The sequence below is a fragment of the Cyprinodon variegatus genome, unplaced genomic scaffold (genome assembly GCF_000732505.1).
Source record: "Cyprinodon variegatus isolate N-32 unplaced genomic scaffold, C_variegatus-1.0 Scaffold174, whole genome shotgun sequence".
Taxonomy (NCBI): Eukaryota; Metazoa; Chordata; class Actinopteri; order Cyprinodontiformes; family Cyprinodontidae; genus Cyprinodon; species Cyprinodon variegatus.
This window is the reverse complement of record NW_015150627.1, coordinates 397,661-410,844: the sequence shown is the minus strand read 5'-3', so window position 1 is coordinate 410,844 and position 13,184 is coordinate 397,661. Positions and strand designations below refer to the sequence as shown.

The window sequence follows — 13,184 nt, the reverse complement described above, 5'->3', positions numbered from 1 at the left end:
AAGATTGTGTTTTTATGATTGGGAAAGGTCGCTAGATTTGCTCCGGCACTACCATCCATGTTTACTTCCAAAAACACAGAGCAAACTGGCTTGTGATGTCATTGCTTCCTCTACTACGCAAGCGGGACACTTGCGTTGTATCAATGCAGTTCACACAGGAGATCACATACAAGTCACATATATTTGGAAATGTGAACAACAACGCAAAAAAAAAATCGGATTTCACACAAAAATCTGAATTGATTATCAAGGCATGCAGTGTGCACGTAGCCAAAGTCAGTCCTCAAGGGCTGCTGTCCTGTGGTTTTTAGACGTTTCTCCGCTCCAGCACAGCTGATTTTCATTGATAGATGACTCACAGGCTTTTGCTGATTTGCAATTCATCAGAATCAGTTGTGCTAGGACAGGGAAACTTCTAAAACCTAAAGGACAGAGGCCCTTAAGGACCAAAGTATTGGCATGCCTTTCCTACATGAAACCCAGTGCAACCAACTGCTAATAAGTCGCTTAGTTCATAAATCTAGTAGGGTCACCTTTATGTAGTCTACCTGAGCGACCAATCATAGCGAATAACCTGTAGTGATGCACCTTCCATTAACTCCATTACGTTCCTTATTTGTGTGTGTAGCGGCAGCCACATGTACAGCCATGGCAGAGAACCAAACAGAGCAGTTGGTCACAGAAAAAACTTTACTTCCATTATGTGGAACTGGCTTGGCTTGTCCCCAAATGACAAGGGACAAACCAAAGTAAAGTTGCTAAGTTTGCTCTGACACGGTTTGCATGTCTAGGAGCAACAGGTCGCTGGATCCAAACAGACAACATTAACACAGGCATTTGATAAAGACACTCTGTCTGACAAGCAAGAGGTGGAAAGAGGTTAAAGAAAGCAGTTACTTTTTATCTGGCAAAGGATATGGTTCCTTTCAAAAAAGTTGAAAATGGGGGGTTTAACCCTTTAAAGCCCGATCCAAGAATAAAACAAAACAGAAAATAACTTTTTTTTGTTTGAATTTCTTATTTGGCCTTTTAACAAAATATGTAAAAAGAAAAAAACAGAAATACATTTTTGATATTAATAATTTATTACTATGTGATAAGTCAAGATTATTTTTTGTGTAGTCTTCTACTGGCTGTTATCAGGTATATCTGATTGTGTACAATAGGATTTTAAGCAAAGTTTTTACCATTAAATTATGCGAAAGGTGTCAGATGCAAAACATTTCAGAAACCGTATGTATCAAATACGATACATTTGGCATTATAGGGTTAAATGCCTGCTCCAGGTAGTTGACCCATAGCACGAGCTGCCCAAGCTTTGAAAATCACACATCTTCAATGCATTGACTGAAAATGGAAAAAAAGGATGACACAGCTCCAAGCCAACCAAGACATGGTTGCATTCCTAAACTGACAGACCAGACAAGGGAAGCATTAATCATAGAAGCAGCTAGGGTAACTTCATGGAAAATGGGCATGAAGGAAATCCAGTTATCCTTCCAGTGCGGTGCAGTCCCCAACATACAGCCTAAGATACAATGGAAGTGTTTACACAAAACCATATTTACATTACAATGGCATAATTTAAAGTCCATACCTATAACTATGTGAAAATCTATGGCAAGACCAAATCATTTACGTCCAATTTATTGAACAAAGCTTGAACTATAGTGTTTAGAACAGATATATACGCCTTTAAGACATTAAAAAAGCATAAGATTCAAGAAGGTTAATAAATACTGAGGTAAATCAATCCGTTTTCTTACCTTTAAAGAGTATGAGCAATGCAAGGCGCTCTATGTTTCATTAGATTTGCATATAAAAGGTCAAACAGTCAATACACTTTGTTTTTTCAAAATGGAGCAATGTCTAACTTCACTCAGTGTAGATCTAGCATAGCGTTATACTGAGGGGATATAGTCACCTGATCGCAGACCAGTTCCCATTTCTTCTCATTGTCGTACTGTCGCAGCAGTCGAGCCTTGTCCGGAGGGAGATTCATTGAGTTCTAAAAGGGTGGAAAATATCAGAGTTAATTAGCTACATGACATGTTTATAATAATTATAGAATCTAAAGTTTCAATGTCAGAATCCCTGCGAGACAAACTGATGTGAAAACTTTATCCAGCATCATTAAACTTTACTTCTACTTATAATCATACCCGCAGCTTGCAGATAAGTATGTTTACATTTAGAAATTGCAGTGTGGGTGACTACCGAGTAAAATGAGAACAAAAGGTTTGTGAAATCATCTGCAGGAGGAACTGTGTTGAGGTTTGGTGTCAGTGTGGCATTTAAAATGGTGAAATTACACAGGGAGACTCTGGATGTGAAAATGGGAGAAAAAAATGGCTACAAACTGCAAAAAACAGAATGTTTAACAAATTAAAATTCATTCATTTCAGTCCCTTTGTGTTCATTAAAACAGCCCGTTTAATTTTGATTTAATTTTTTTTATCCTAATGTTTCTATGTTTTCCCCTCTGAAAACAGTGCTTGTTTTGAGAGGAATCAGACAACAGTGTAATTGTTTATCTTTCTGCTATGGAGGGGAGGTCACATCTGTGGTTTTTACAAATGTTGGACAGTTTATTGGTTCTTGAAATTTCCAGAAGTAAGACTCTATCCAACCTAAATAATGACCCATTGATTTTCACCCAAACAGTAAAATGGACTGACTCCACTGACAGAACCCATCCAAAAATTATGTGCACCTTCCTTTCACTTACATAAATATACTATACAGGTCACAGTGCCAAACTGCCCAATGAGTAACAGCATACCTCCATTTTTGTATGCTTTAATTTCTGAATATAATTTTTATACTTAAGAATAATAAAACGTTAATATAAAAATGTTTCCATATAATTAAAAGCAGCATTATGACTTTCTAGATAAAGAGGTTTATTGCAGGATCATATGCTTTTCTGTTTTTAATAAACATCATGATTTTGAACAAATACAATGCAACAAGTACAAAGTGAAAAGCAGAAAAACTAAAAGTAACTGTTACATAACATCTTTTAACGTTATTGAGATGTGCTTTAAGAAGAAGCACCTCTGCAGCCTCACAGAACCATGTTTCTTCAAACAGCCCTGGTGGATGGGAAAAGCTTAAAGAAATTAAACTCCTGATTTAGTTACCTCCAGCAGAACAGTGCTGTTTTCTTTTGGTGGGGAACATTTTCCACGATAAAGAGAAAGAGAAGAGCAAAGGCTGCTTAGCATTTTTTTCCCTCTTGCTGTATAATCTTACAGAGTCTGTGAGGCGTTAAGCTGCTACTTTTCCAGTTTGGGAGATTTATTTCTCTTTTAATCAAGAGGAAAACAAAGAGAAAAGTGGACTATTCTATGACAAAACCCAATTTTTGCTTTTCACAGGCTTGCAAGAGCAATGTTTTATTTTACTGCCTAGCATTTATGAAGTGGCAGGGTAAACTGATTTGTGCATCCATTTTCATTTTGAAAAGGTGCATTTAAAAAAGAAACCAATGCACAGAGCCGCTTTGGAGATGCAGGAATGAGGATAAGACACCCATTGCATCTTAGTAAAAGCCAAACTGAAAATAAAAAGAGAAGGTACTCCACATAATGATAATGACATGAAATATTAAGTGCTTAAGAAAGCTCCATGGTAATTGATTATTCCATTAACTCTATTATGCATCCCTCTATCTTTTGATAACACATTTCTTTAACATGATTCTGCATTCATGAACACTTAACACATTTCCAGAGGAAGTTAACTTTTTTCCTCTTTTTTAATCTGGATCCTTGTATCTTGTTTCATATGACAGAACACTACAAGTGATGTCCTGCAAATATTGACAAAGAAATCAAATTGCTGCCCAGAAACTGCAGGTTGATCAATGTGGGATCAATGAGCTCTTAAAGCAGTACTCCAAACCAAAATGAGGAGTCGCAAAATTTGTTATGTTTCACACACACACACAAAAAAATTATAATGGACATGTGGGTGTTATTTTTTTTTAGTTGTGTTTTCAAATATTTGTGCTTTTATGCACAGATCTTTGGTGTCAGTAAACATCAGTAAAGCCAGGTGTAAGGGGTTCCTCAAGCCCCTGTCCTGGAGCCACTTCCCTTCTTAGCTTATGTATCTCCAAAAGGCCAAATTACCAAGTACTATAATACTGCCTTATATCTTGAGATATATATGCCGATGCTTCAGAAATTCTCTTGCTTAATTGACTTGCCGAGGAAAATTTATTTTATTTTATTAGTTATTTTCTACATTTTTATTTTATTAGTTAAAACAGAAATAATGAGACTCCGATCACAATCCCTCATAACGTGATTGCAATCATAAAATCAGCACAAAACACAGAAGAGCAAGATTGGTTGCTGTATTTGACAACTGAATGTTGCTTCAGCCTTCTTGAAATTCATTTACGTTTACCTCAATATCATGATTTAGGTTTCTAATTACATAGATTATTTAAGTTTTAAGAAAAAGTATTAACATCTATTCCATTCATTAATTCAATAAACTCTGTCGCTCAGTGCAGTTTTATATAGCAAATCCTCCATTGGGATAAATATTAAAAGTTTGCCTGTATTTCATCTCATTTGTTCGATCTGTGTCGCTTGGAGTTTCTTTTTTTATATTACTATTATTTTTTATGTTAATTTTACATTGTAGTTTTATTCACCAACTGTAATCTTTAAAATGCATTATAAATTAACTTTACTACCGTTTAGATTCATTGGTGGTGCTGGGCCTGGCTGGTTCAGGTGATTTACTGAGTCACTTCAGGTTTCCTGCTTGGCGAGCCTCCAGCTAAAGCAAATAACCACGGTCTCTAGCAGTTTTAAGCTCATCGCTAACGAGCTGTGACACCAACTAAGCTTGAGGAGGTTAGATTACTCCAAGTCCACAACCACACCACCCGTGTTTCTGTTATTAATAGAGGAAGCAGCTGAGGTTGGGCAGCTTTTTTTATACCCGATGGCAGACCACCCAGAAGAACATAAGCAAAATCAACTACATTCCGACTGATACGGATGTTTAACAGTAATTGAAGTACGATTGCACTATGAGGTGATAGAAAATACAGAAGTATTTCACAACTGCTATTTAAGACATCAACAGATACATGAAACATAAAAAGTATACAGAGGTTTACAGAAAAAAAAATTAAATTTAAAATTTATTATAATCCCAGCAAGGATGTATAAAAATTCATTGAAATATGTGGTCTTTATTATCCTTATCTCAATAATTTGACTTTAATCTAATACTGGAACTTTAAAAAGAAAAGGTACACCCTTGCAAAAGTATTACTAGTGTAAAGTGCACAATTATTCAAGACCCTGTGTCATTGCATCTCTCAGCTTCACACAAGCACAGAGAGACCATTTAAACATCAACTTCATATCAGGATATCAGGTATGGGTAGGGGTGAGTATTGGCATGGGTGCTGCGATACGATATGAGTCTTGATACTTGTGTCACCATACGATATTATCACTGCATTGCAATATCACCATATATTGCGATATTTTCGCTGCTATCAAAATTGAAAGTATAGATAAAAAAGCTGTTCATCAGATGATATTCTTCAGTTATTTTGATATCAATGTTGTTTGGTGTTAGAGTCAGTCCACGCCTTCCACTGTGACTGCCTCAACTACAGATATAGCACTGCTCCGCCCAGCAAAAGGTCTCATAGAGAGTGGCAGTACAAAGGTAGCTCATTTTCCTTCAGTTTTAGGTTAAAAAAAAAAAATCGATAATAGGAACTAAAAGATTGATATTATATCATGCAACCAAAAATAACGATATATTGCAAAAACAGCTTTTTTTCCCACACCTCTAGGTATGGGCAAATATTCTCAGCTGGATTTAGACTATTATTGCACACAATTATTGTATAGGCATAGATAATATTGTATGGTATTTTGTTGTAAGGAAGGTATTGTGTGCTTTAGGGTCATCCTTATATTTTTAGTGGTCTCAACACTACATGTTTTATGGAGAAATACAGAGATTGACTTTTCCGGGAATTCTAATTAAGTGTTATCACTTCCCATCAGAGATCAGCATTGTGAATTAGACAATAACGGTTCTTAGAACAGATCTTCAATAAGAACGGCATCTTTTCCAGAGATTTATTGGCCTTAAGGTGGTTGGCCTCTGGCTGACGCTCCTCTTGTTCAGTCCCTTAGTTTTTCTAAATGCTCTTGTCTCTGTGGGTTTGGAGTTTAAATATGACGTTCATATTTTCATTCATGTCCACCAGCTGCAAACTTTTAGTCTGTTAAATAACCATTGTTTGTTATGAAACATTGTTTTACAGCATTTTTTATAGTTCCCATTTTGTTTCCCTTTAAATCGATTTAAAATCCAAGCAGAGTTGGTTGAAATAGATGCTTGTTTTCAAAAGCAAAATATGCCATTTATAGTTTAATATTATTGACCTTAAGTGGGGGAAAAAAATCTGAATTGGTGTACCGGTACTTCGAAATACAACTGCTTCTTGTTTACTTGGTGTAACAATAAAACATGACACAGATGTCCGATAAAGCCCTGAACAAATCAAATCGGATGAGGTCCGGGCATTTAGTGGTCATTGGAAGTCAATCGCACCAGATACGATTTTCTGCAGGGGGGGCTTGCATAGCTTCGACTGAGAAAGATTCCAGGTGTATGCTAGTTGGACGACGCAGCAATTCAGCTGCAGGAGTAATAATGTGATCATGTCACTGCAATAAAATATTGATTTATTTACTTTTGTCCATCTTTACCAGGAATGGTCCAATAATTTCCAGTAACAGGTTTGGACACATCTTTTAAACTGCAACCTTTTGGAGTTAGGTTTGCAAACTGATCAGACATAATGTGGCGCTTTAAAAACTGGTAAAGCAGGTATGTGTAACAAACTTTAAAGACATGCATCACTTCACAGCTACTATAGGGGTTGCAGTTTAGATTTTGTCTCACAAGTGATGGGTTCCTTTTACAATGAGCATCAATGAGTCTAAGAGTTAAGCAAACTATAGAAAAAGGAACAAGTTATGACCAAGAGACACCTGCTGTCACCAGAAGACAATTTTTCATCCACAGTCCTTTGACAGGTGTGATAAGAATTGCACTAAAGATACAATAAAGTTCATGAGTAATTTTAGATTGACAAAGTTATTTCTTCATCTTAAAATTAGAAAAACATAAGCTTGCCTGTACAACCTAGCTGAATTCATTTGATCTAGATTTATCTTAACTTAAAAGAGAAAAAAAACTGGACCATGATGAAAACTACTTGGTTTTTAAATTAAACTTCTAGATTAATTATAAACTTAATTTCAGAACCAAATTGGAGGAAAAAAAAAACCTCCAGAATAACTAGACTAAATCATTATATTTAGAATTTATATCAGAGAAGATGTTAGGTTTGTCAAACTGATGGATACCTGACATTAAAAAAACATGTTTGAGAGCAACTTAAGGTTAACTATTATGCATCTGAAACAGTAAAGTTGTTAATCTCTTCCAAAGAAAAGCTAACTGTTTAACAGGAAAGGTGCAGTTAGGGTCGGAGCTTTCCCTTTAAGATGAAAGGTTTAGTATGACTCAGCTTTCTACTGTAATCACATTATGCTCCATACTACTGGAAAAGGACTTAATATAGGAAAATGTTGATCATCTGACAGCTCAGACAGCTACTAAACCATGAAGCAACAAAACAAGTATGTAATTAACCAGAAAGATAAAAACTGTACCTGGCAGCTGCTAAATACATTTGAATAGACAAATTTTACATTGTGAAAAATGGGTTTAGAGTTTTGAAAATGTTTTAGGATCATTGCAAAAAACAATTTGTTCAGTGATAGTACTATCCTTTATCTGTCCCTCAGTAGTCTTTTCTTTTTCTATCAACAGAAAACTGACAGCAGGTGTAGGTGATACGGCTAGCTTCAATTAAACCCCAAAACCGATTACCGGTATTCATATTTTTTCTTCTCATCATCAAGCAGCTGGAGTCATAAAAGTGGTCAAACAGATGGTTCTTCAGCCACTCGCTATTTTCCAGGGGTCTAAAAATCCTGGCCACACAGCTGGCTAGAAAACAAACACACAGCCCACATGAAGAGTCGACCCGAGCTGGTAATACTTTAAAAAAGATCCAAACCACAAATACGAAGTGACCAAAAAAACGCCTTCGGGACTTCAATGAATTGTTTTACATGGTAAGGTGTTCAAACAGACCTCTTTGAGATGGTGATCTGATGGAAGATCAGTAAACAATAAATCTAGACCAAACATTTTCGCAAAAGCAGTAGGTCTTTAAAACCCAGCTGCAGCTCTAAAGAGCTCTTCAAACAGGTCACAGACTTTCTCCAAAATCACTTGCATGTGTTCAAGCACAGCAGAAGAAAACCTTTCTACAGTCATATAAAAAGCTTTAAAAAAAACTATTTTATTAAGTATTAAATATATTTGTATGGATCCCACAATCCTGTATTTAGAAAATTATTTCATTAAGTAATAAGTCGAATCACAAATGTGGTGGTTCAATGGAAGGAAACCCTTCAAATTAACACTAATAAAACCTTAGAAACACATTTTTTAATAAAATTCAAATTTATTTTTGAACTGCATTGTGGGAAATTTAAGGTGATCTTTTGTTGTGAATTGGTGCTGTATAAAGAAACTAATAAGTCTTTTCTTCTCTCCATAATGAGGTAAGATGTGATCTCCATTGGCAACCAGCCATTTCACCCCCATATGTTTATCTTTAAGTTTCAAGTTTTGCTTTCTTCAAACCAGACCTTTTCTGGTAAGAAACAAAACTCTTCGATGGGACAGGTTGGGACGTGCTATTTCTCAGACCTTTGATTTTGCCTTTTTCGGTCTTCAGTAATTTAATCCAAGTAAAGCTAGTCCCACTGCCCCCTTAGAGCGTTTGGTAGTAGGCACTCAGTGAAGGCCGCATGGATATCTGTTTATCAAATTAGCGTTACACGCCCATCTGCACTCCTTCTCTCCTGCCTGTTCTCTGTCTTACTCTGAAAACTAGCAGAAGAGGAGCTCTGTAATAAAAAGAAATATTTACCACTGCAAGTCTGGATATCATTATTCTGGATTGAATGGTAGTTTATCCATGGGTCTGACACATATAAGAGAAAATCAACCACAGGCTTATATAGAAAAATATGTATATATTCTGTTATGAACATCAACCAGTGTACAATCTTATTTCACTGTTCTATTTAAATCTATCAGAGCCTGCTATCTGTTAACCATTAGAAAAGCTCAATGGGACATGAGTCCTTCTTTCTAACTTTCCTGCTAATGGAGAAAATGATCCCATCAAATATGTAAAACCATGTGATTGAAGTCATCCAAACTGGTTTCTCAGCCCTGTAAGCAAATAAGACAAAAGGGCTAAAGTCAAACAAATGACCTAACAGACATATATCTCCTAAGCAATTTCCAATCTAGCCTGATTCTGATTTTATCACCTCCTCTTTTTCCTTTTGATGGTAACCGTTTTATATGAATGCATGCCACAACAAGAAAACCTCAGATTACATCAATACTATAAACTTGCCATGCCAAATATTCACAAGTTACTCAAGACTCCGGAAACGAATGACTGTCATACTGTTCTTTCCAATCGCTTGCTTCATTGCAGCAATAAGTAGGTTTAAGCTGCAGGGCACATAAAAAAAAAATTCATGATTGATTTCTTTATTTTATTTTAACAAGCTCAGAAAAGACAAACAAGTAAAGGCCTGTAATAGTAACAGGGAGGCGCTTAGATCATTAGGAGCCTACTAGAGGGAGAAATCTGCTGCCTGACTCCGATCCCTGTGTCATCTAAAGAAGGCTGTCCCCTGCTTATTAGCTCAGTGTGGCACCATAATCCTCCGCCTCTTTTTCGGGGGCACAGGTGTCCCCTGTCTGTACCCAGATTAGCATTGTAATCCTCAAGACCTCCCTCGACTCAACTGCGGCTTTCATGTTTGTGAAGCTGTTCGTTGGAATGTTTTGGGAGCAAATGGGGAGATCAGATGGACTTACGCTTCTTTTCCCCCTCATTCTAACGGCCTTCTATCCGTTTAGCTCAGTGTGATGAGTTATAATCTCATGTAGATTCAGTCTCTCAAAACCATTTACGAGTAAATACTCTAAAAGGAAAGCTGCAGAGTAAAATAAACATTTTCTTAGATGTGAAGATCACATAAAGGTACGGTATTTCTATGGCTGAAATTAGACTATGCTATGAAATATTTTAAAAGCTATAGTTACATATGCACCCATAATTCGTCCTTCCACAAAATTTTCCAACAATCTTCTTGGATTCTGTGTAGGTACCAGATCTGCTCGGGTGGTCAGATCTGATTGGAGTCCTGCCCTTTCTTATGATGTCATCATATGGCAACTCCATTCGGACAAACTGTAATGAACCTGTTTATTAGGAATCAAATCTCTCCTGGAGTCTAAACATGTTATTACCCATATTTGCAATTTCATTTTACTTTTCATAGGTGATTTAAGGTAGCCAAAAGTAGAAAACAATCATTCTCAGTCTTGAAGCAAAGCACTGCCTTCTAAGGCATATCTGACAATTAACAAGGTGACACAAAAAGTCTCAGTGCTTCCTCTTTTGTTTAAGATCGGAAGACAGGGAGGACAAATGGAACATCCTAAAAAAATAACTTTCGTACAGATTTTAGACCAAGAAAACAACAGTTGTTCTACTTATAGAAAACAAAAGGTTGTTGCTGACAAAGTTAAAAGCAGTGGTGCTTAATATGGCAAACTGACCGAGGTAAAAGAGGCTACTGAGAAAGGCTAGCCACAGTGCTAACTTTGTTATCCACCAGGTAAAACTTTATCTGTCATAAGACACGCTAACACTACAGATGCTCCTGACTCACATGCACGCTAGGGTTGTCACGATACTAAACTTTTCAACTCGATACCGATACTAAGGAAAATACTCGATACTCGATACCATTTTCGATACCACAAGGATAAAAACAAAGACTCCAAAATTCTACAGAAATATTTTCATTAATAAATAAAATACAATAAATAAATACAATAAAGGTTGTATGCTGTGCACAATATTAAGCAAGCTTGATAAAAAACTTATAAAATTAAAATTAAGTGTTCCTTCCTTTGCACACATAACAATGACAAACCAGTTAAGAAAAAAAAATAATTCTCAGCAGCTGCACCTCTTACAAAAAAAGTCTGAAACTGAAAAGTGCACAGAATTATTCAATCACACAGTGTTCTGAATGTGCATTGTCCACTATTCTGCACTTTAGATGAATGACTGCTTAGGTGCCACTGGTGGTGGCACTGTATCGATACTTTTAAAAATAAGTATTGTATCCGGATACAACGTTTCAGTATCGATACTTTTTTGAGTTTCGATACTTTTGACAACCCTAATGCACGCTGCATTGTTATTATCGTTGTCTGGACAACCACAATGTTTTATGTCTTTTTATGTGGCAACATTCAGCCAATCATATAGCGCAACGTCTCTGACAATGCGCAGGGCCCGAGCAGATCTGGTACCTACAACGGCACTTTAAATGGTGGATTAATGTTCTTATTAAGGGTATAGATTAATGTCTGCCAATTGGGTAACTGTCATTTCTGTATTAATCTCCCTCCTGCATCCTAGTATTGCGATTATTAAAAAGTCTTCAGAATTCATCTGTGGTGGCAGGAGCCTTCTTCAATGGTTCAGTTTGTCAGAGATCCAGATTTTCTACATCTTTGCTTACACTGTGTGATTTTTTGCCATTTTCGGGGCGTCTTTCCAGTCGTGCGAGAATTTTCTGATCGGCCCGACTTTCAGCCTGATCGTGCATCTTGTAGTGTACGTGGGGTAACGAGGGGCGATCAGCCTCTCACGACCGCCTCCCCATCAGGAATCAGGAGGTCAGGAGAAAATCAAACTTTTTTGATTTTCAGTCGACCGTCGTGGGCAATTTGCTCAGTGCGTAAACAAGGATTCTTCTTCTTCCTCTCAGACAAAAACAGGTGAGATGTATTTCTTCGTGTGAAATTGAGAGACCGTAGTAGCCACGTTTGCTCAGCCATGTCTTTGTCCAAATATGTCGTCGCCTTTTCTTTTTAGGGCTTTCAGCACACAAAATTGCACAAATTAACAAGGCAGCGCGTTCCTCTCTAGTGAGCTTATATTCCTCTTCTATTGGTTTGGCTTCTGGATAGACGAGTCCGAGTAGCACCACCTCACTGCAGAGCTGAGTCCGATGTGGTTTTTAGATGTGCAGGGTCAGCAGGTAGATTGCATCACAGCGTCGTGCTGCACAGTGGGAGAACATACATCATGAGCTGTGAACTCACACTGTGCGACGAAACCCTGTGGTATCGTCGTACAGTGTGAGGTGTAGCAGAGCGCAACGATTGAAACAAAAACAAAAAAAACAGTGTGTGCCCGGCTTAAGAAAGCCCACTCTGTCATGCCTTTTTTAACTACTCTACGTTTTGAAACAGGTCTTTAGTGAGTGTGAAGCTGTTTGCTTTCATGTGATGTTTTGCTTGCTACTACTACAGCTGAATAAACCTGCTGTGGACAATTAAGGATATTTCTATTCTAGTCTAAACAGAATATTCGGCTTTCATTCGCTGTAAGACAAAAACCTAACTTAACAAAATAAAATGAAATACAGCTCTATGTACTTAAAGATATAGAGAACAATCTTTTATTTCCAGGTGGATCATGTAAATAAGTTGTCCTCCTAATTGTCAATCATTCTGGTGATATGTCTACGTAAGACCGTCCTACATGCTCGTCCCAATAGCTATCTTTTTCTGCGCATGCGCACCTTCAGGCGTATATCTGTGGTGAGCTACGCTTTCAGACAGACATTGAAGCTCACCTTTCTCACAGCCGTTCTTCGAAAATGGCTCAGAAAGGGTCAGATATATCCTGGAATCCTCTCCTCGCAAAGCATTATGGGATTTGCTGTCACAGCAGCCCACTGTTGCCATCGGCTGCCGCTACCTGACAGCGGCGACTGATAACAAAGATGGCGCAGACACTGCTCAGTGGACCAAGAGGGAAGTGATCATCTGTCCGAACGGTAAGTTGACTGAGTTCAATATATAGTCCCTGCTCTATATAGTGATTGAGGGATTTACCATTTTGTTTTTTTAAGTGTAGAGTGCAGGTCTTT

At 37.2% G+C, this 13,184-nt stretch overlaps 1 protein-coding gene across 6 annotated transcripts in view; it reads right to left on the bottom strand.

Moving 5' to 3' along the window:
- The window catches only part of fmnl2 (formin like 2), a 67,692-nt gene that overhangs the window by 41,412 nt on the left and 13,096 nt on the right, over positions 1-13,184 (bottom strand). For all 6 annotated transcript variants that reach the window (XM_015378534.1, XM_015378533.1, XM_015378536.1 and 3 more), the window contains exon 2: positions 1,925-2,008. In XM_015378534.1, the coding sequence (XP_015234020.1) occupies positions 1,925-2,008 (84 nt within the window). The remainder of the gene's footprint in view (positions 1-1,924; positions 2,009-13,184) is intronic.